The following is a 24,418-nucleotide window of genomic DNA, read 5'->3' on the forward strand; positions in this document are numbered from 1 at the left end:
AGCTGTGCATAATGCACATTAATAGTCAAGTAAATGCTTTCATCAGGTGAGAAAATTCAAAGATGCGTGAGAGAGGGACAGGAACGAATGAAGCTTATGTGAGGGCAGGGGGGGAGGGAGGAGAGTGACGGGGACGGGGAGTGAGGTTTATTGTTCCTCATATTTCAGAAGAGGTCCCACAGACAGATCTCCATATAAGACCACAGGGTGCTCTGATCTTTGTGTCCGCCACCAGAGATCAGGAGGGTGGGAGGTATTTCCACAGCTCATCAGATTGCCTGTTCCTGTCATCTTTTTTTCCTGTCTTAATCCGCTTCTCCTTTCTAAGTCTTTTCAGTGATTGTTGGCTCTTGTTTTTGCTTAAATTTTCGAATTCCAATCCTCACCTAACTCATCAGGGAAGGTCTACACAAAGATGATCCAATCAATCTGAAACGTGCTGAGTAAGCTACGGAATTAATCATCCAAATTTTGCAACTAGTGGGAATTTATTTTGTGAAAGGTAAGTGTTTTACTTGCACAAGTAATGTTTTTCTGTTAAAAATGTTTTTTTGGTGGAAATATTTAGCTTTGACCAACATTGTCTTTGAATTAATAGCTACAGGGTCCTGCACATCAGTTGGCAGTTTTAATAGATCTGAATTTTTAAATCTCGAGCTCTTACAGAAGCATGTTTAATTTTCTAAAACATGCTCAACATATAGAATTCACAACTACTACATGCATTACTTATTACTGTATTTGTATAGTATAGTATTTGTATAGTACTGACTATACAAATGAAATAAAACATAATGTCGGCATATTTCTGGTAAACATTAAATGGAGAAAATGGCTATTATTAAATGATAACCTTTCAAAAAACCTCCTATATCTCATCTTGTCACTTTCAGTCCAGACCCAATCACTCTGTGTTGTGTTTTTTTCCCCCCATTATCTGCTCCTCCGGATAATATCTAGTATATCATAACTTTAAAGCTAAATAACATATAAATAAATCATGCATTATCCCATTTTTCTTAAGATACATAGAATTTATGTAACTCTTTTGCTCACAATCAACTTTACCTGTTGAACATCTTACTGGCATTTATGATATACAAATATAACATTAGTCTAAGCCAATTTAACACTTTATTGTTTAATTTAATTTAATTGTGACTTGATAGAGGCAGTGTGCGGTGCCCCTGGGGAGGCTACTAGAGTTGGTGTCATTAACCCAATTTCATATAAAGCAATTAATCTCTCTTTTTATGTTTTCTGTGTCATTCTGCATTCAAGACTCATCAATTACACCTATCGTTGAATTTCCACTTCCTCTACTACTGGCACCTCACAGCTGAAGTGATGTCCTTTCTTGCAGCACCAGAAAAATCTTCATCTAACATGGGTCCCAAAGAGGTACGAACAGCTTTGATAAAATGTAAATAAAAAAAAAAAAGGAACTTATTTTTGGTTGAAGTATTAATACATATTAAATGTTGTTTTTCTATTTTAGCAGTTCATGTATTTATTATTATGCATGTTTATAAATGTTTACAAGTTGCAGTTGAAAGTACAAAACCTTTATTTGCCCTGATGGTGGGAGTCACCATCTGCTCCATCCAGGAAAATCCAGGGAGTCTGAGTCAGCAAAAGCACACACATTTTAGATCAAATAGATCCGTTTTCATGTCATGATGTGAACTCTTGTTGACATAAATAGAATATAGATCTTACATTTGAGTTGTAAAAAACAGGAAGGTGTTTTTTTTTTTTCTTTGCAGACTATGTGAGAAATCCATCTCATGCTTTTTTTGTAAAAATATAAACGTCCCTCAGGTGGAGCTGATCCTTGTAAAGGAGCAGAATGGGGTCCAGTTCACCTCCACCACCTTAGTAGCTCCGGCCCAGACTCACCCCAGTGGGGAGGAAGAGAGAGAGACCTGGGGGAAGAAAATCGACTTCCTCCTATCTGTGATTGGATTTGCTGTTGATCTCGCCAATGTCTGGAGATTCCCTTACCTTTGCTACAAAAATGGAGGAGGTGAGGACAATAAGGCTGAAGGAATCGTTTGGTGGGAGGACAGAAGTTACCCAGATTCTTAGTTATAGTGTTTATTTTTTACCATGCACAAGTCTTACTGGTTGCAGTTTTTGTTTTCTTTCCCACAATCGTTTGCAGAGATCAAACTACGGTAGCTGGAAAAACACCACAGCTGCTCTGCATAGATTAGCTCTAACAATCAGTGTCACTAATTATGGCTGTTTAACATAGAGCTGTCATTATGGTTAGAGGCTGCAAAGGGTGCTGTGGCTAAAAATGAAATGGCATTTTAGCCATGCTAAGGGCCGACATCAGCCATGTACCAACCTGCACATTGAGTTATGGTTAAAGAAAATAGACCAAATTAGCAACAAATTGCTGCATTTTAAAATATATATAATAACATAAATTTATTAACATGTGTGTATAGTTTAAATAACAATTCCGCAATTAACTTGTGGGGGGAAAAAAAATCAAAAGAACAAGCTTAAGACAATCAAGTTAACTTAAATAATGGCGTTTTTTTTTTTTTGTAGAGTTCAGTACTAGACATACATATATAGAAATGGATTATTTGGTATGTTGTCATGTCATTTTCTTATATGTCATGGTATTAATTTGAAAATTTCCCTTTCATTAAAAGATCGATGTTTAAGGAATATCAGTGAAGAGTCTATAAACAGATCATTTGAAGGCTGTTTTTGTTTCAGCAGAAAAACAATCAGTTGTGAAGTTGTATGTTTTTTCACCATACCAAAAGATTACATTACTACTTTAGATGATTTAATTTAGTTTTTGGCTTTTATGCTTTCTCAAAAAAAGAATTTAAAAAAAAAAAATAAAATAAATTGGACTAACGATGGATAGATTATTTTATAAGTTGCGTAAGATTTTTTGGCTCTCATAAGTTTGCCAAGACACAACTACTTTAATTGCTTGTAATTATAACTTCTTAAACTAATAATATGTAAAAGTTAAGTATTAAAGTTTGACTTCATCAGTGGTTATGGTGACCTATTTTAAGATAACTTACTGTCAACATTAATTTAGACAAAAACTCAGGGTTAGTAACACAAGCGCGATTTAATATGTTAAATAATAATGTAATTAAAGCGATAATGTAATCAAATCGCCAATAACTTTCTATCTATTTATAGTTAACTTTTTATTAGTTGCATAAATTGCATATTTGCTTTAATAGCACACTAAACATGTAATATAATCTTTTTATGATAATTAGAGTAGTTCTTTAATAAATGTTAACTGCACTTAGAGTATAATTAAAAAATGAAAACATGGCTACAATTAATTTAGGTTTCCATTAGGTGAAACATACATTCATCTGAATGATCCAAAAACTGCAACAATCTTTCTTTTTCTTCTTTTAAAGCAATTAAAATGCAGCAATGTTTACATTGTATGCCTAAAACTGTAAAGTGTCCTTGGAGAACAGATTTCTTAGGAGCCATATTGCATGCTACCAAAGATATAAATGAGAGAGTTTTGGATCAGAGTACATTTTTCATTGACTGAAAAGTTGTTGTAAATTAAGATCTTTTTATTGTATTAATGTGCTTAATATAAATGATATATAGATAAAGCTGAGTTTTTTTTTTTAACAGGAGCCTTTCTGGTGCCTTACCTGTTCTTCATGGTGATAGCAGGGATGCCTCTTTTCTACATGGAACTGGCTCTGGGGCAGTACAACAGAGAGGGAGCAGCAGGTGTCTGGAAGATTTGTCCCATTTTTAAGGGTAAGATGGAGATAGCTTCCCCTGAATTTATTGGTCAGTGAAGTAGAGATGTGTAAAAATCCTTAAAATGAATATTGCATTTATATGTTAACATATAGTTTGCTTACAGTAAACTTTAGACTTTTGTTCCTTAAATCGTTTTCTGTCATTCTCCATTGTGGTTAAGTAGACATGGATCCTCATAAGGCCTTGTCTGTCAGAGTTGCTTTTTAATTTTCATCCCCCTGTTTGAGAAGATCACAATACATTAACCTTCTTCAGTCATATGCATATTTTTCATTTTTATTTATGGGGCTGAAAAGATGGAAGCAGAAATTTAAATTCACACATAACTTAGTAATACATGTGTAACATATTTTTAGGCTTTATGCCTGTCTTTATTACAACTTGGAGCCAATAGAAGATGAGGGCATTGTGGTTTCTTTCATAAATGTTAAACCAACCCACTCTGATGTTAAACCTAAAATTGTAAAAAAAAAAAAAATAAATAAATAAAAGATTAATCTTATAAAAAAAAAGAGAAGTTTAGATTTGATTTAATCCAACCTTATTTGACATGAGCAAATATTACTGCTGTCAATAGATATTTGTTTAATACCAAAGGATTAAGGTAACCAAATGTCCTAACCAGCTTGGTTAGGACATTTGGTTCCTGATTAGCCTGAATGATCGGTTCCAAAGTCCTCTATTTAAAATGGTGGTTTCCAAATATGACTGAAAACAATTCAAATTCTAAATTCTTCTCTCACACCTGTTGTTGAAGGAATGTTTGCACATGCAAAACAAAAATGCTATTCATGATGGGGTTTTGCCTGCATTCCGGCTTGACAACCCCCCCGCCCTGCGATTTCTGCATGATTTTCTTTATGTGTGTCTACCCACATGACTGCCTGTCCACATGCCACTCTCTTTTGTCCGCCTGTCTCCTCGTTGAGCAGCGACAGGCATTATTTATCCCTCCCAGAACATCAGGTTCTGTTGCCAGTCAGATGGAAAACAAATGAAAATTGGGCTTTTAGACTCTTTCCCTGATTGTCCAATCGGGGTGACGCTAGCTGACACTCTCCCACTGAGTATTTTCCAACACGTCGTTAAGCGAAGCACAGTTTAAGGAGAAAGCCAGTCCAAACACACACTGATGGAAACGCAAACATTAAGACTCATTTTTGTTTTTGAGTAAAGTCTCAGGTGAAACAAGTGATAGAATGATTTATTTATTTTCTCAGCTTTTAAATTTGCTCATCCACCTTTACAAGTATTCTTATTTATTTCTTAGAGAGTTATAAAATTTTCCCAAATCCATATATAATAACTTTATGCCTTGTACTAAAATCTGCCAGAGATATACCATAATACCAGTGGATTATTTGTTGGTTCACACTGAGCTGCCAAAGTGCTGCTTGCTGTCCTTTAGGTAGGAATAATTCCTACAGTGTGCAAATGTTTCCATGTCTTTCTATCTACAGTATGTCTGAGGGTGTGGGCCCCCTGTCAGAGACCACACTGTGTACATTGACGTTCTAATAACACGCTTCTCTTGTGCTCGCTGCAGGGGGATAACAGTAATTATTCAAATGCAAGGACGCATCCCTGTATTGACAGTAATTATTCTGATCAGCAAGCTGGTTTCCTCTCAGGATCAATGCGTTTGAAGAAAAGGAGCAAAACGGGTGATTGAGAGATAGCATGACATCATGTTGTGCTAATAAGAGGGAATCGCTCACTGGACAAATATCACATCCACATTACAAAGATATCAATAAAGACCAGTTGTGGTCAGGCGTCTTAGCAAAGGTCAGCAATTAACTGCATCCTTAGAAGACTGGAAACAACTTTAAATTCAAGAAAAGGGCAGATGTGCTGACAATTAAGGCATAAAGTGTCTGTCTTTAAAAGTTCATTTTTTGCTGTTTTTGTGAGCTTGCAGGCAGATTTTACAGATGACCATATGCTTGCAGTTAAACTATCTTTACTGAAAAGTCTTTTTTGAAGTATGTAAGACAGACGAGGAACTAACAAAACCAAACATGTAGAGCAAAAACCAAATACTTGTTAAATTCATTGCAGTAAATAGTCTTTTCTAGATGTCATGCTGCTGTTATTTAAGATGCAGGAGTTTTGTAATAGAATGTCTTAAATACCAGGGCCAAAATATATAATTAGTGAATAGATACTCAAATAAATTACATGTCAAATATTTATCTGTTGATGCTGATTTTGAGGCTGCACTTAAGACATTATACTTGTAAATACAGTACCATACAGTATCAGGGGCAAAACTACATTTATTTATTTTAAGGCGCATACTTTACCTTTAAGAATGGTTAAAAAACTTAAATTCAAACAGTTCATTTTTTTTACCGTATAAAGCGGAGCATTTACTCATAAGTAGAATAGGAAAGGAATATTAAAAGACAAAGTATTTACTAAGAATACGTTTCCATTCATCCTGTCACACAGAAGAAACCATGGTGACGGTGTCCCATACAGGTATTTTCACATCTGTGTGGATAACCCTGGATTCTGTCTATAGATATTATATACTGTAGTTGGTGTGACAGAGATTTATATCTAAAGTAATCAGCTTGTAATATACCTATAAAAGTTTTTGTATATGTTTATCTATAATATTTAGTAAATATTCTTAAAAAGGTTTAATCTATAAAATAATGGATAGAAAAAAATCACAAAAATTTATAATTATAATAGATTAATCAACAGATGCTAAGCACAAATTGGATGTCTAAATAAAACTTCATATACTGTGGACATTTAGGGACTGATGCAGGTTTTGGCTACTGTGAGACCCATGTTATTTTGCTGTATCAGGGTAAAGATGGCTGAATACAGAAACACACTTACGAAACCTTTTATACTTTAAAACTATCTGTAAAAAGTTCAGTTTGTATTAAGTTTGGTATATTTTTGGGTATAGGGCTTTTTTGTTTTATTTATTATCTTTTTAAATATTGACTCTATGTAATGTCTCTAATATCCTTTCTGTCCACTGCAGGTGTTGGGTTTACAGTGATTCTCATCTCCCTTTATGTTGGTTTCTACTATAACGTCATCATCTCCTGGGCGCTGTTTTACCTATTTTCCTCATTCACCTATGAGCTACCCTGGGTCCATTGCAACAACACCTGGAACAGCCCAAACTGCTCTGACTGGGCGGACAACAGCTCGATTGGTGACATTTACAAAGCCACACCTGCACAGGAGTACTTTGAGTAAGTTTGCTTGAATTTGATAATTACTTAGAATGTCTTGTTCTTCTTTGATTGAAGCATATGCCCTCTACATTGTAGATAATAAAAATAATTACAAACACCTTTCATTTAAAGGTTTATTAAGATTCAGTATATTGCAAGTATATTGCAAGTCTTATCCTACCAATGTACTACGTTTTATTTAGCTGATGTTACTGTCCTCTTTATAAAGCTGAGCAGGTGTCTTCTCTTCCAGCAAGAAAGGGGTTGTTCTGTTGTGACAGTCGCAGCTCTCCAACCCTGATATCTGAGGTGCTCAGGGGGGGCGGGGGGGATTTTTGCAGAGCCACCTGCAAATAACGTGCTAAAAAATAATTGTAGATTCTCTTCTAAGGCTCATTTTGATTAAAAAAAATTGTAAAATTATGTTATTTAAATATTAAGTCATCATGCCATCTTTCAGCCAATGTGTGTAACACAGCATTTCACATAATAACACATTACATCTGTTACTGTTCATGATTTATAAAATGTCAGCTTTTAGTAGTCTCTACTACCTCACGTTCTACTTGACATTATTTTTAAAAAGTGCAACACAGTATCAGTACATAGGTCAGCCCTTATACCTCTTTCATCCTAACAGAAGAAATCTGCAGGATGTAGAAACCGTTGCAATGAAAATTTTTAAAACTAGAGACCAAGCAGTCTGCTAATTTAGGTTGCTTTATATGATGTTTGATATGTTTATATGTATTATATTAACTTGTAGTCAAAATTGATCCAACTTGTTATTCAAGGGGTAAGCATTAGCAGAAAAAAAAGCTTATTTATATAAGTTTATTCCAATTTTTGTCATAAAAATGCAGCCATTATCTCATTCTAATTTGTTTTAGCAACTCTTGTCAAGAATAGTTATTGGCTAGTTGAACCAAAACTGTTAAAAAATGTTTATTTGAAGATAACTTGGGGATATTTGTCCATTAGTAAAGCATTTCTTTTGACAAAAGACATTTTTATGTTTGTTATAAATAAATCCTGGCCCTTATACAAACACACTTTGAATCACATCTCTGACCCTCTGAGGGGACTCCATCCTTTTACCGGGGAACTTCAACACCTATGTGGAAAACAGTGATACCTTGAAGGGTGTGATTTTGAAATATGGACCTCTTTGCTTGCAAATACTACAATTGTGGTATAAAGTGGGTTGGCCAGCTGCTGACTTTAAATTAGGATATTATCAGAATGTAGAATACACTGATCATCATTGAGGACCCAGCCATGGAAATTTGGACCAGGTCTACACTCTCTGCAGGGTGCTTGTGGGTTCATGGGAGATTGCCCAAGTAGTACATGTGTACTTTCTGGAGTTGGAAAAGGCATTCGACTGTGTCTCTTGTGGTCCCCTGTAAAGGGGTGCTTTATTCAGTAGCCCTTTGATAGGGGCCCTATAGTCTCTTTATAAGTGGAAAAAGAGTCTTGTCCACATTGACCTGTTTCTGGTACAAACACAGGCAGGGCCACCCTCTGTGACCAGTCCTATTTATAACTGTCATTGACAGGATTATCAGGGGTGAACAAGGGCCAAAGGGGTCTGGTGTGAGTATGGTTGGAGGATGGAATGGAGTTTCTTCCTCAATTAAAGGACTTTAAGCATTCCAGGTTTTGGTCATGAGTGAAGCTCAAATAAGCCTCCTCTGCAAGATGGCTGGACACTCCCTTAGAGATAGGATGAGGAAATAAGCAATCTGGAAGAGGCTCACAATTGAGTTGCTGCTTTTACATTGAGAGAAGTCACCTGAGATAGCTCCAGCAATTCTTTCCAACACATCCTTCAAGAGGTGCTTCAGCAACATCCCACTGGGTGGAGGCCGAGGCGACACTCTTCAGAGACTATATCTCTTGGCTGGCCTGGGAACACTCATGCTTTCCCCAGATAATCTGGGACAGGTATCTGGGAGAAGCTAATTTAAGGGTCTCTCTTGAGGCTGATTCTGACCTGGTCCCACATAAAGATTAGTCAAAGAAGCAGCCTCAGCAAATAGCTGCATTAAGAATTATTTTCTTTTTTTTACCATCCATCCATCCTCTCTCACTTATCTGGGGTCAGGTCGTGGGGGTACAGCTTCAATAGGGAGGCGCAGATGTTGTTCCTCCAAGGGAATCCCAAGCCGTTCCCAAAAATATATTTTGAGAAAATATAGTCCCTCCAGCATGTCCTGGATCTCCTCCCGGTGGGACTTGCCTGGAACACCTCACCAGGGAGGCATCTGGAAGGCATCCTGACCAGATACCAAAGCAACCTGAACTGGCTCCTCTCAACGAGGACGAGCAGAAGCTCTACTCTGAGTCCTATCCGGAAGAGTGAGCTCCTCACCCTATCTCTAAGGGAGAGTACAGACACACTACCGACAAAACTAATTTCCACCACTTGTATCCGAGATCTTGTTCTTTCGGTCTTGACCCAAAGCTCATGACCATTGATAGGAGTAGGAACATGGATCGACTGGGAAATTGAGAGCTTTGCCTTTTGGCAAATCTCTCTCTTTACCACAATGGACCAGTACAGCGTCCACTTCACAGCAGATGTGGCACTAATCATCCTGTCAGTCTACTACTCCATCTTCCCCTCATTTATGAACAAGACCCCAAGATACTCAAACTCCTCCACTAGGGGCAGTACATTCACCCCAATCCAAAGAAGGCACTCTACCCTTTTCTGACTCAAGACTATGGTCTCAGATTTTGAGGCACTGATCCTCATTCTGGAACCATCACACTTAGTTGCAAACCACTCCACTGAGAGCTGTAGATCACGAGTTGGTGAAGCTAATAGAACCATGTCATCCGCAAATAGCATTGACGTGATTCAAAATGGATCACCCTCTGTCCATAAAAGTTATGAACAGAATCGGCAACAAAGTGCAAGCTTGACGGAGTCCAACCCTCACTGGAAACAAGTCCAACTCACTGTCAGTAATGAGGACCAGACTCTGACACTGATCATACAGAGACCTAACCTAGACCTTATTAAAGGGCCTGGTACTTCATACTTCAGTACTTCCCACAGGACCCCCGAGGGACATATGAATGCCTTTTCCAGATCCACAAACACATGTAGACTTGTAGGGTAAACTCCCATGCACCCTCCAGGATCCTGCTGAGGGTGTAGAGCTGATTCAGTGTTCCATGCCCAGGTACTGCTCTGCTTCCCACTTCTGAGACACCAGATATGGGACCAGAATCTATTTGAAGCCATACAGAAATCTTTTTCCATGGCCTCTCCAAACTCTTACCATGTCTGACCTTTTACCTCAACAACCAACCGAGCCAACAGCTGCTTTGACTGCCGGTACACATCAGCTGCCCAATAAAAGCCAAATAGGACTCTTTCTTTAGCTTGACAGATTCCCTCACCGCAGGTGTCCACCAGGGTGTTTCGAAGATTGCCGCCGCAACACACACCAACAACTTTGCGGCCACAGGGGATGCAGAGTAGGAGCAAAGATAAGAGAGAGAAATAGATACTCGAGCTGTCTCTTCCTTCAATCATCATAGGCAGTATGAGATCATTAGAAAACAAGTTAGAATAACTCCAAGCTCTAGCATCAAAGATGGACGAGAAGCTGATTAGAGGAAGCTGGTTAATTGCTTTGTGGCCTTTTTCGGCCTTTCTTGCAAGATGCTGCATATTTAAGTCTTTAAGTCTTTTAAGTCTTTTGTGGAGAGTGTGATCACTTCTGCCATCAAAAGCTGGGGTAACAACATCAGAGCAAATGACTTAAAGAATCTTATAAAGAAGACCGGCTGTTTTCTAGGAACCCCTTTGGAAACTCTGGAAATTATTTCACAAAGAAGAATTCTTCTAAACTGAAGCACAGTATGAACAACAGTGAGAATCCTCTTCAGAAGATTTCTAAACAACGGTGCCTTCAGTCAGAGGCTTCTCCAGATCTGGTGCAAGACAGACAGCTACAGAAGATCCTTCCTACATATGGCTGTCAACACCTACAACACCTGGTTAAAAAAACAAAAAAACAACAACACTTATGAGTTACTGTAACATTTAATGTCTCCATTAAATCCTGGGATTACTAAAGTTTTTGAATGGAATTGAATGGAATTGAATTTAAATTTGTAATACTAAGCTGTCTTAAATATCAGTCATCCGATATTCACATCAGTATAATAAAGTATATTCACTATCATTTTTACATATAAAGAAACTGGTTTTAATTGGTATGCAGATATGTATTTCTTCAACAAGTCAGAGCTTGTGTTTGCAGGAGGCTTGTATGCAGCATGGGGATGGGGGAAATAATGTTTTTTTAAGGTTTTATTCAAGGATTTTTATACTTATCTATACTGTATGCAAGAGGTTATTGTTCCTTTTATTACTGAGTAAAATTGTTCCAGATGTTTTTATAATCTTTATATCATTTATATAATCTCTTTTTTTAGATTATTGTTAAATTATTGAGCTGCTTGTATGAGTTCTGTTGCACTTCAAGCTTGCTCGCTACAATTACAATTATTCTATTCTATTCTATTCTGAATGCTCTGTGTTCCAGACGAGCGGTCCTCCATATTCAGGACAGCAATGGTATTGATGACCTTGGACGTCCACGTTGGCAGTTAACTTCCTGTTTGGCTGTTGTGATTATTTTGCTCTACTTTAGTCTCTGGAAAGGAGTAAAGACATCTGGCAAGGTAGGAATTGCATCTGACATTATAAAAGTAAAACAATCATAGACATCTATTGCGCTTATTTCCCATCATACTAAGTTTAGAATTAAGGAAGTGTTGAACTCAAATCCCTGCTTCAACATTCTCTCTATCACTTGTGTAGATGTTTTTGTGCCAGCTTTAATTTATTCTTGTTGTAAAGGTTGGGTTATCTGTAAGTTTATGATAATGTGTTTCTGTGCCATGTGACTCTTTAAGGTTGTGTGGATCACAGCAACCATGCCCTATGTGGTCCTGACTGTGCTGCTCCTCCGTGGAGTAACTCTGCCTGGAGCCATCGATGGTATTAAAGCGTACCTTTCTGTCGACTTTCTGAGACTCTGTGATGCCAAGGTGAGTCCAGAGGATAAAAGGGAGATTAGAAGGGGATGCCACATGGGGAGGAAAGGGGTGGCTGAAAGCTCTCTGAAGGAATACTTTGACATTTTATCTGTCTATTTCTCTGTCAAGCACAGACCTACAACTTTCTACGAAACCTGAAATCTAATAAACTAATGTGTTAAAAACCACAGCTTGCATTCTCTAAAACAAAGGGTCAGCTATAACTATTGGAACTCTTGTTATAGGTGGGTAAATAGGGTGAAGTCAAACAGATACAGTTACATATGTAAGGTCTTAGCAATTAATAAATTAATAAATAAATGTTGCTGAAAAAAAATTCTATTTATAGATTTAACTTTCTATGATGATCAGAGGTCCTAGAACTGTTTTTAATCATTTATGATGTATTGTTTTTTTTGTTTTGTTTTTTTGGGGGGGATATGACATGACAAAATAATTTTCTTTAGTCCCTTCACACTTGGTTAGATGAGGACCAATATCTATTTTCACACCTCACGCATCTGAGCGAAGCTAAAAATAACTTTTCTGTCCTACCATAACAAATCGAAGCACATTATTTTTTTTAAACTGCTGGGATTTTAACGGTAACCTTCTGCTTTCTATGATGAGACTAATATTTAGCCTTTTGGACCAAAAACACTGAATGTGGGCTTGGTTTTAGACAAGGATGAACTGGTGGAAAAGCATCTTATGCCCACTGTGAATTACAAAGGAAAATCTGTGATGCTCTGAGCCTGTAGCCTTTAAAACACACTTGGAATTTTTGTTTAAGGCCACCATATATTCTAAAACCAGACTAAAATGTAATGGAGCTACTGTGTTGGCAGCAGGAATACAATAAGTAGATCACCAGTGATTAAGACAAAAGAGTTATTTCTTTGAATGGGTTTTTTCTCTGATTGAATAATCCCCTCAAACTAACAGCTTTGTATTCATCAAATTTTATTCTGAGTTGGCCTTTTTGTGAGTTGTGCTGCAGTTGTTCAACCATGGCAGGATGGCACTTTGCAAAGAACAATTATAAAAGGACAGGAACAGATTCTAAATGCATTTGCTTCCATTCATGCCAAGGCTGAGTAGTTTAGATACTAATCTGTACTGACGTGTGAAGCTGAAGTTCACAATAAACAGCTTAGGAACAGCAAGATGTGAAAACACCCTGTGTATGGCTGTAGTTGCTGCATCTGCAGTTTACCTGTTGGTTTTATATGCAAACTGATGTTGGACAGAGGGTGGATATTTTTGATGTGCCTTAAGATTAATCATCCAAAATACTCCAACGGATGTAGGAGCCAAAGGGCTATAGTAATTCATGCAGCTTGCAGCTGATTTTAAAGAGTGGAACAATGATTGCAGATTTAAGAAATGTCATGATGTTGAGGGACATGGGGACATTGGAGGTGGGAGGGAAAAAAAACCATCAGTAAACTGGTTAGGACTTTCCTTTCTGGACTATTCCTGGAATCCCATCAGCACCTACAGCCTTCTTTGAATCCACATGTGGAGAGCACTTCAGACTTCTTCTATGGTCACCAAGTGCCACATCGACTGCAGTTGGAGATGGTATGAAATCAGAATATGCCCCACTCATTTCAAAATGAGAAAATAATTTAACAAGCTCTCAACTAAGTTGCTGCTGATCCTTATGCTTGTTGAAGCCACTGAAGTTGGTAAGATGTTGGAATTCCTGTCACATTCAATGGGCATTCCCCTCTTAAACTACCCCTTCAGTCTTTCACCTGTGAGCTATATTTGCCTATTTAGCATCTTTCTTTATGTCAGATATGAAAGCACTATGTAATGTCATGTTACCATAACAAAAGACTTTGTCTTGATCCCTTTGTAACAAACTTTTTCACAGTTTGTTGTTTTGAATGCATCTGAACTTTCATTCAACCATGATTCACAAAAATATATCAAAGATATATAATGAACATTAGTTTCTGTATGGTGATTTTACTCCTGCTATTAGAATAGCGAGCAGTCCTACTGTATATATACATATGAATTACACTTTTCTCTTATTTATTTTAGCTTTTATTTTATATGTTCATTTGAAATTAAATGGAAATGTGTTTTAGCTGTTTGCTAAGATCTGGAAGATCTTGCCTGCTGTGAGAAGTAAGAATTGAAAATGGCAATGGAAAATCTCAGTGATCTGGGTCGTGGTAGGCACACACTACCTTAAGCGACATGGAACCTTTTGCTCAACTTTTCAGAAATGTTTTCAATTCAGTTAAAGACCCCGAAGACACAAAGTGAGCTACCTGTTGTTGGAGTGCTGATGCTTTTAAGCACATGGATCAGAATTCAATTAAGCATTTTATTGACTCATACAGGCAAGTAATAGGCCTTAACAGGATTACAAAATGTTACTTTCTTTTTTACTGTCCCACACCTGCTATTCATTAATTTTAGCTGTCATGGAGCTTAAAAGTAAACATGGAAGACCAAGATTGAGACACCTTGATGGAGAGACACTGAGAAATTTATGTGAGCAATTGGCGAATTAGACTAAATAGATGCATGGAGCAGCAATTTGCAAAATTACCCCCCGTATTCACATGTGTCTTTCATCTACTGCTGTTGAATGAGTTCCTGCAATTATCTCTAATAATGGCTTTTTTCCTCTCCTGCGCCTTTTGTTTGCCGCTTCACACAAGTGTGCTTGTTCTTTCGCTCCCCAGGTCTGGATCGAGGCTGCAACACAGATCTGTTTCTCGCTGGGTGTGGGGTTTGGTGTGCTAATTGCATTTTCCAGCTACAACAAATTCAGCAACAACTGTTACAGGTACAAACACACAGACACACACACAAATCAGTGATAGGCAGGTGGAGGTTCATCAAGGCAGAAAGAGGTGGAGAACTTCTGTTGTTCAAGCATGCATGCTGCACAAGCAGGTAAAATAAAAATAACCTTTGAAGGTTTAAAAACAAATGTGTTTGACAAGAAGCTAGGTGACAAAAATCTTTAAAAGGCAAACTACTAAATTCTTGGACAATTATAAGCCTAAGGAAGCGTTCACCCTCCCTTCTATATTGTTTGTGATAACTGAGATTAAACACAGAAAAAAGGTTTAGAATTAGATTACCCCAAGTAGCTTCAAGTTAAGCTTAAATATATTTTGTTTAGTCCGCTTTTAAAGATTTTCTCTATCATATTCTTTGCTTAATCTTTTTTTTTTTTTTACAATTTACCAAAACAAAACAGTAGATAGTTTGTCACTTAACAATTTGACACAAATACCAGGAAATAACTAGCATTCTAGCTTTACACAGGTTTAGAAAAAAATAAAAATAGAAAAAAAAGCCTGGACACTGCCCTGGCATTTTTTGGTTGTGACAGTGCACTCGCATTCTGACTTCTGTTTCGTTTCACCAAGGGACGCCATCATAACCAGCTCCATCAACTCTTTGACAAGTTTCTTCTCTGGATTTGTTGTCTTCTCCTTTCTTGGATACATGTCCCATAAACACAACGTGGCTCTAGATAAAGTTGCAAGAGATGGTAGGTTTTTGTAATGACAACAACTTCTTAATTTAATATGTTATTAGAAGTAGAACACACAATTGCCTTTATTGTTTTATCATTTCTAAAACGCTATTTCTTGTCTTCTTACAGTATATGTCAATAAAACTAGTATATGTTGTGTAATATGAGCTATTTTTTGACCTCTCTGTCATGGATGCAGCTTTGAATAAACAAATGTAATCAACCTAACAGATATAACATTGAGCCCATGTCCAAGAAAGTGCTGTTTACTTTTTTACTGCCAGAATGATGGCACACACCTCAGGTTGTGTTGTGGTATCCAGTACTACTATTTTGCCTGTAGAAACTTTAAATGATTCAAAACTGAGAAGTTATGATTCCATGGATTAGTCTTTGTCCAGCACATCCTAAAAGTACATGATCTTATTGAAATCTGCTCAATCTGAATTTAATTTCCCTTTGGGATTTATAAAGTATTATTGCACTGAATTATTTAGAACCTTATGCTGTCCAAATCTTTATTTAATTTATTTGATTTTTGGCAAGAAAATGTGTTCTATTAAAATAGACCAGTTTAATGAGCCTATATTATTTACCTTCTGAAAGCATTGCAACCATGTAGACCATTGGGAAAGAAAGCATTGTGATGCTAATTTGTGTTAGAACCAGCACCAGATTTTGTAGTCATCTGAGCTACAACAGGTTGTCTGTTAGACACCACCATACCAGTCAGTCTCCACTCTCCATATGATTCAATGATACTTGGGTGTCAATTAACCTTTTGAAAGTTAAAAAAAAATTTTTTTTGCACTTTTGATTTAACTGCCAGCTGCAGATTCGGAGCACCCCATTAAAGCTGCTTCATTGGTTCTAACCATCACTATCCACTGTCAAACACCGTCAAATCCTGATGCTGTATCTTTTTCAAATATGAGGTTACAAAATAACTTCTTACTTTTATAACTCACCCAGCAAAGGGTTAAAAAAAAAAAATTCTGTTTCATAATATTGCAAAAGTAGGCCTGATCATTCCATGTGATCTACTGCTCACTGCTTGATGTTTCTCTTCCTTAGGTGCTGGGTTAGTGTTTGTCATTTATCCAGAGGCCATTGCTACGTTACCTGGGTCATCAGTGTGGGCAGTGATTTTTTTCATTATGCTGCTGACACTTGGTCTTGACAGTGCAGTAAGTAGTTCTGCAAACCCATCTTATTTTAACCACTCTAAGTAAAACGTTCCTCAATTACGAACAAACACTTTTGGAAATTCACTGTGATGCTATGTTTCCAACATCTGTTGGTTATTTATTCGCATGTAAGGTAGAAACATAACAATCTAAGTTTTGTGACCAAATTTGAATTTTTGGTTTATGTAAAATTTTACCATTTCTCATTAATAACTGTATTATAGGAAGTCATAACAACATTATAAATAGACTTTTGTTTATGACTTATTACTATAACTACTGCTGTGACTGTTGCAATTATTCAGGTGAGGAGCAGGGTCACGTTTAGATTTGTGACTGTAAGGTTTTTCTTAAAAGAAAATTTTAATTAAGGAGCTGTTTTTTTCTACAAATAAAACAAAGTTTTTAGAATTGGTTTAAACTAGCTGTTTTATCTTATACTTGTGATTAGTGTGACCAACCTTAGACCAAAAGTTGTCCTTGTATTGTATGTACACTATAGAAAATGTGGACCCTGACCTTAACTGGAATGAAACGACTGCCCTCATTCAGAACTGACCATGTTCCACAATAGACCTGGGGGCCTTCATACTAATCTGCCCTCTCAGTTTCTCTCCAAAAGATGGAGTTAACTGCAGACACGTGAAAGAAAACACACTTACCAGTTTATTAGCTTCTTGCACATTATAATTCTTTAATTAGATCTAATTTAAAAGTTTTCTTTTGGAATAGTACACTGATCAATCAAGCTTAATAATCTCTGATTCAGGTTGGAAGCAAATTCCCTGAGCTACTCTGACACTGCTAAATACAAAAAAAAATCCTATAGTAGATAAAGGTAAAGAAGTATTTTAACTGTTTTTCTTTTTTGTTCTTTTCTTCTCTAAATAATATCAGACCACAGTCTACGGTTTGATTCTCTCTAACTTTGTGTTTTCTTTTGACTCCTGTTTTTCTTCCTATACGTAGATGGGTGGTATGGAGTCTGTGATCACAGGGGTGATAGATGAATTTAAATTCCTTCACAAACACAGAGAGCTGTTCACCCTGTTCATCGTTGTTTCAACATTTCTCATATCCCTCTTCTGTGTCACAAATGTGAGTTTCCTGAACCAGAAAACTTTTGCAGGCCAGACTTGTTTGCTTGGTCAATAATCATCTCTGCAATGTTGTTAAATTAAACTGTATTTAAACTTGACTTTTAAAAAAAAGAGAAGAGAAAAAAATGACTAATCATTGCTCTGCCAAAAAATGACCACCATGTAATAAAATCTTTCACATTGCCAAACAAAACTTATTAAGCTTAATTGTGTTTTTCTGTTTTCCTACAGGGAGGGATGTATGTGTTTACTCTGCTGGATCACTTTGCAGCAGGAACATCGATTCTCTTTGGAGTGCTTATTGAAGCCATCGGCATCGCCTGGTTCTATGGTGAGAAAGATGAGGAAAAGTAACGAGAAAAGAAACCACTTCATTTTTTTCCTGACCAGCAAAGCTGATGCTTTATTAAGGGCATGAAGAGAAATCGGTTGGTCTGAGTATTGTGTGTGTCCAAAAACAACATACCTTTTATTAGATGAAAGAAAGTTTATTTTTACTTATAGTTTTGGCCTCTGCAGGTCTGCCTGCAAGATATGCACAGGCTCTTATTAAACTGTTCGGTGTGATCCTTATAAAAAAGAGAGAGTCTGAACATTGACTGTGTTACCTCTCTGCTCACTCAGCAATGGTGAGTCAAAAACCATGGAAATTCTTGCTTCAATACTTCCAATTTGTCATAATCTGACAAACAACCACAGTTGATGCATTTCTGGTTGAATTAAATCTAGTTATTTGTTTGCTGTTTTAAAAATATGTAGTCTTTAATATAAAATAATAAGATAAATCTTTATTCTCATCTACACTGTACCTCCATGTGACCAAAGCTGTGGCAAAATGATTCAGAATGTATTTGTGAAACATTTTCATTTTCTTTTCCTGGATTTGTTGGTCTCTCTACAAACTATTTACACTCTCATCCCTTTCCTTAGGAAACAGCTTCTCACTCTAACTTTCCTTAGATTTAGATGTGTACATCAAGCTTAAAACGTGTAGGATTTTACATTATAGTTTAATTTAATCTGGTTTTAACCCCTTTTCTATAACTCAGTGAGTTTTCTGCTTTTTATCAGTTTTATAAATCCTAGGTCTAGTTTAGTTTTCATTAGTTATAGTACGATCCTTAGCTCTTTAGTCACAGTTTTTTTTTGTTTATGTTTATATATATATATATATATATATATATATATATATATATATATATATATATATATATATTCCCAATCGCATCATGTCAACCCATGTTTATTTACTAGGGTCATTCCCCAAGTTAACTGAGCATCTAAATAGCTTAAAATGTCTTCTTTACNATATATATATATATATATATATATATATATATATATATATATAAAGACATAATACAAGATGCCATTTTCAAAGGATGGTTCAATAATATTTGATAGAAACTTACTGTTGTGAAAAAAATGCAAAATAACTTTTTTCTCTTTGTATGGCTTATAAATATATGGACAAAAAGTAATATTTTCACTACATGAAGTTAGTTTTATAAGAGCACAATACAGTTTATTTAATTATAGTTTTTCCTTTTAATTGCTGTTTTATTTAATCCGGTCAACAACAATGGTGGGCTAAAAATGTTCAAATATCAGTTTTTGTTGTTTCATTAGATTGAGTTCCCTGTAATAACCCCGGTGTGCAAGCATTGTGGTCTGTCCTGGTGACCTGTGTTGGCCATGTTATGTAGTTATGACCTACTCAGGGTTTACCCAAGCTCCCGCCCGTTGAGCACTGGAGTCATGGGATGACCTTAAAGGCCCCCAGTAAGGGTTGTGTGGAAGCTAAGGACGGAAGAATATAGAAAGCTAGATGGATGAGTAAATGGATTGAGTAGGGGATAGCAGTTTGGTCCTACAGCTGGAAGGATGCCTAGTAGAACTTCTTGATGAGATCTCTTTTTTCATTTTGTTTTTTTTATCGGTATGCCTTTTTTTCTCTCCCATTTATCTAGTTCCTGGAGCTGTTAAAAAGTACTTGTACTGGGTTCATTCGTGATGGGGCCTTAAGCTGCATACACACAAAATGTTACATTTGTAACATTTACTGTAGTCCAACATAAATAATAATAATTATGATAATTATAACAAAAACAGATTGTGGGTATTAAAGCATGTAGCCTACATGCGACAAATGAAAAGCATCTGGTATGACAGAATTTGATGTTAACTTCCATACAAAGATCCCCCACCGCCACCCCCCCGGATTCTTACCTACAATTTGGAGAGGTGAAAAAAACTGTCTGAATATTATCAAGGCCTCAGGCAAAGGGGTCAGCTTATTGCCCCTTTGCTTGGTCTTGACCTTGGCAAGCCCAATAAATCAAGCCCGAGGCCTCAATGGACTTTTATTGGTCTTTTCCCTTATAACTACTGACAGAAACCCTTGACCCTCTGGCTACTGTGGTCTTTGATTCTGCTGTCTGCTACTTTAGGACTATTTGTTGAACTAAATACCTGGTCGTCAGTCTGGATATATTTTTCTGCGCTGAGGAATGCCTTCCGGGCACCAAAGCACTGGATAGAAAGTCATAAAAAATTAAAAGGAATGAGTGAAGGTAATGTCTGTCTTTGTAGGATTACCTTTTGCAAAGTACAGATCTTGCTCATATTTGTGATCAAAAGGAACTTTACAGGATGTGAATTTTGACTATACCATTCTTATTTTTTCTCCCTATTTATTTAACAAGTAGAGAGGCAAAGAAAAAGAAGGATGATACTCTAATCTCTAATTAAAATTAACTTCCCATTTAACATGAATCAGACTTTTGAATTAACCTCTTCGTTCACTTTCTCAAATTTCCAGATAAATCTCACATCTTATGAGAAAAGTACAAGCATGATTTATTTTCTCCTTCTGCTCTCTGTGATGTATTTTTCTAAGCACATTGTTGGTCGTTAGTTTTCTTATATCCTGCTATTTTTCTCTCACTTTAAAAGCAATTTAAAAAATACAGATTTTGCATGCGCACAACTACAGACATGCAAGGGTGTACAACTATTAGTTTGTTTGTGGCAGTTGGCAGTGTTATATTCTCCATCTTACATGTCTGAGAAATGACTTGATTCTTGCGTTTCTAGACCTCTAAAATTATACAATTTATCATTACTAACAAGAAGTCAAAGTTATCTCAGAGAATAGCTTTCAGATCTAGAAAAAGACTGTCTCCCATAATGTTATATATAATTTAACTTTATTGATCTCACATTGGAGCATTGTGAGATCAAATTCTGTGAGAAGAAATTCTTTTATTAGTCCGAAGGTTAAAAAAAAAATGGCTGTTACATAAAACATCATGTTCTGTTGTATGATCAAAATATGTGTGTAACTTTGATGCACTCCCATTCTGAATAGTGCATGTAGTTTGGAAACAGAATTGTGAAAGATCTATGGTGTTCTTTTTATAGAAGAAAATTAGCTTTTCTCATTACATTACTTTCATTTGTTAATACTTAAGGATTAACTGAGTGTTCATAACTGGAATTGTAATACCTCATTAATAAATCTCATTAATGAAGCTTATAAATGGACAAATCTGGACCTGAAACTTGAGCGCATCACTTTCCACCCAAATATTGTGGTCAATAAAACTTGTCTTGAAAAGGTTTACGGTCCATGAGGCCAACTCTGCCCATGTGTGCAGCGTACTTACATTTCCCAGGCAGGGGTCACTGGAGACACATGGTGAGTTTGTGAAATGATGACAGATTGCGACAGAATTTCTCTCAGACATCCAATTTCACTTCACATGAAGCTTTAATTGTCGATCACCTTTATTGGATCAACACCACAGTATATGCTTTTACTGGTAACCTGTAATGAAACAAGAAGAACTGTCACATCAAAAACAAAGATTAATAAACCAGCTTACATTTGAAAATCAAAGCTGAAACGTGTCAATATTACCAACATCCCAATTGTAGACTGACACCAACCATCTTGACATATCAGAGTTTAGGATCAGACTCTCATTTTTTTTTTTTCTCTGTGTTTAGGAGTGGATCGGTTTAGCGATGACATAAAAGAGATGATCGGCCACAGACCAGGGAAATACTGGAGACTATGCTGGAAGTTTGTCAGCCCATGCTTTCTCTTTGTGAGTCCTACCCACAGTAGACTTGTACATCATAATGGAAACATGCACAAAGCTGATACCAAGCAATAGTTCTACTCAAGACTACCAGTTTAAAGAGTGTCTGAAATGTGTTTTCTTTGTTGTTGTTTTTTTTCTTTCTATGTACAGTTCATGGTTGTGGTGAGCTTTGCCACATTCAACCCTCCAAATTACGGCTCTTACATGTTTCCTCAATGGGCTAACCTTCTAGGATGGTGTCTCGCCATGTCCTCAATGACCATGGTGCCACTGTATGCCATCTACAAACTCTGTACACTACCTGGAAGTTTTTGTGATGTGAGTCTCCATGATCAAAACAATGTATCTGTAATCATGTTGTGTTTTGATCTTTTTTAACTGTTTTATGATGAGCGATAATCACACTTTCCTTACAGCGGCTAGCCTATGCCATCACCCCTGAGACAGAGCATCATCTGGTCGACAATGGGGAGGTGCGGCAGTTCACTGTGAGTACAACCTTAATCCTTAGTAATTGAAAAAGATAGATTTTCAAGTGCACATGTTGTTCTCACTTCCTTGATCTTACAGTTTAGCGCTCCATGTCTATCATGATTTTACAACTAAAGTCTGTAGTTTTAAGTCATGCTCTGTTTTTATCCCACAGCTGCATCACTGGTTGGTTGTTTGAGCTGCAGAAAGACACGCAGACGGAGTGAAAGATAAAGAATGTCAGAGTAGATGCTGGATGCATGCAAAAAAGTAGTCTAAAGAGCTTAAGAGTGAAGACAGCCATGCAACTGATTGCAGGGAAAATGATGCAGAGTTTAAAAGTGCCAAGAAAAAAAAGAGAAAAAATAAAATCCACAGAAATTGTAGTGTTGTTACATTTTAATAGTGGATGTGTAAAACTGTGCATTGGCCGACATCTTCTGTTTTTCCACAGGCACATGACTAATTCAGTAAAACTGGTGTTCATACTGCTATTCCCATAAATGCCATTCATTCATGAAAACATAAATGGAGGTTTTAGCCTACTAGATATTAGTGTGTTGAATCGCTCTTTTTATAACAGTAAGCATTTCTGCTAATGAATAGTCAGAGAAATATATAGTGAACATTATTTGAAGTTCTCAGAGAGAAGATTTGGGATAGCAGATTTTTAAATTACTAATTTTGTAGAGGTGCTACATAGAATATTTTATGTTATTTTTTCTAATAGATTTAAAACTGAGAGCTTATTTAACATTTTTGCGTATCTACATACCTAATAATTATTTAGCACTAAAATGATTAAACAAATATATTCTTACTGAATCTTAGTTTCAGACAGGACTATGTCGTTTTTTTCTTTACTTAATGACTGTTATGATTGCTAAAGCCTTAAAATATTTAAATATCAAAATTGCTTATTGCTTCGAAAGACTGACTTTATTATTTCTTAAATTTTATTAATATTATTTAGGTGTCAGAATAACCCATATGAACAACAGCAACTGACCTTTTGTTGCACAATTTAGAACATAAACTTTAAGATATTAAACAAAAGGTTTGCAAAAAGGAAACCTCAGAGCCCCCAAAAGGCCCTTTTTAATTATTCTATTAATTGTTCACCATCAGTTAATTATTAATATTCTTTGATATGTAAAGGAAGACCGGTGCAATGGTATCCATACTGTAGCTTAATCAGTGGTAAAACTACTGTGAGTATTTACTATCACTGACATCTCTGCAGCCTTCATGGTGGTAGCTCAGGTACTGGGATGTTTTTTTTTTTAAGCATCATCTAGTTTTATATTATCAATCTATTCATAATGTCTTGAATTGCAACTGAGATCACTAATGGGTTTAGTGATCCTTCTAGATCAGACCATGAGGTATTTTTTGGAGAATGCAAAAGTATTTCAGAGGAAAGCTTTTGTTACTGTCATTATTTCTTAAAGGGAGCAACTGAACTCTTTTTGCAGAGCATTTTGGGAATTGGGGCTTTAGAAATACTAAGATAACACTAAACAAAAATATGTTTTTCCCTGTTTATTAAAACACTTCTTAAACTGGTCAGATGAAAATTGCTGCAATCACATGCATTCATAAAAAAAAAAAACCTATTAAAAGTTTTTTGTTTTATTTTTAAAGTGAAGGAGCTGTAACATTATACCTTATTTTGCATATAACCATAGATGGATGGATTCTATGTATAACTATAAAACATTTACTTGAGTATTTCACATTTCTACCTGAACTGTATTAAGAAATCATTTCAAAACAGGAAAGAGCAGGGTTGTGAGAAGCAGAAAGAAGTATTTCAAAGACGAGTCACTAACACTGAAAACTTAGAAAATAAAGTGATGTGCCTTTTAGTTTTATTTGGCGGCTTAGATGTATTTTTTATTAATTGAGGTTAATTTAATGCCTGCTAATCAACTAGATATAGAACAATGTTTTTTTCTATATCAGGTTGTTCTATGAAGGA

General features: G+C 36.2%; 1 protein-coding gene across 1 annotated transcript; it reads left to right on the forward strand.

The window, feature by feature from the left end:
* Window positions 1–202: 202 nt before the first annotated feature.
* Window positions 203–22,683, forward strand: slc6a3 (solute carrier family 6 (neurotransmitter transporter), member 3). Its single transcript, XM_015402188.1, has 17 exons — window positions 203–253; window positions 399–502; window positions 1,282–1,401; window positions 1,822–2,026; window positions 3,649–3,780; window positions 6,794–7,010; window positions 11,561–11,699; window positions 11,934–12,068; window positions 14,765–14,868; window positions 15,461–15,585; window positions 16,645–16,757; window positions 17,727–17,855; window positions 18,089–18,188; window positions 21,869–21,969; window positions 22,117–22,284; window positions 22,383–22,454; window positions 22,613–22,683. The coding sequence occupies exons 3-17, from the start codon at window positions 1,348–1,350 to the stop codon at window positions 22,634–22,636; spliced, it is 1,818 nt and encodes a 605-aa protein (XP_015257674.1). The 5' UTR covers window positions 203–253; window positions 399–502; window positions 1,282–1,347; the 3' UTR covers window positions 22,637–22,683.
* Window positions 22,684–24,418: the final 1,735 nt, after the last annotated feature.

Source organism: Cyprinodon variegatus, unplaced genomic scaffold (assembly GCF_000732505.1).
Source record: "Cyprinodon variegatus isolate N-32 unplaced genomic scaffold, C_variegatus-1.0 Scaffold1314, whole genome shotgun sequence".
In the NCBI taxonomy this organism is placed as follows: domain Eukaryota; kingdom Metazoa; phylum Chordata; class Actinopteri; order Cyprinodontiformes; family Cyprinodontidae; genus Cyprinodon; species Cyprinodon variegatus.

Coding starts and splice junctions, on each gene's coding strand:
- slc6a3 (XM_015402188.1), top strand. CDS start 1,348: ATGTCCTTTCTTGCAGCACCAGAAAAATCTTCATCTAACATGGGTCCC. Junction 12,069..14,764: donor TGAGACTCTGTGATGCCAAG/GTGAGTCCAGAG, acceptor TTCGCTCCCCAG/GTCTGGATCGAGGCTGCAAC. Junction 18,189..21,868: donor CGGCATCGCCTGGTTCTATG/GTGAGAAAGATG, acceptor CTCTGTGTTTAG/GAGTGGATCGGTTTAGCGAT.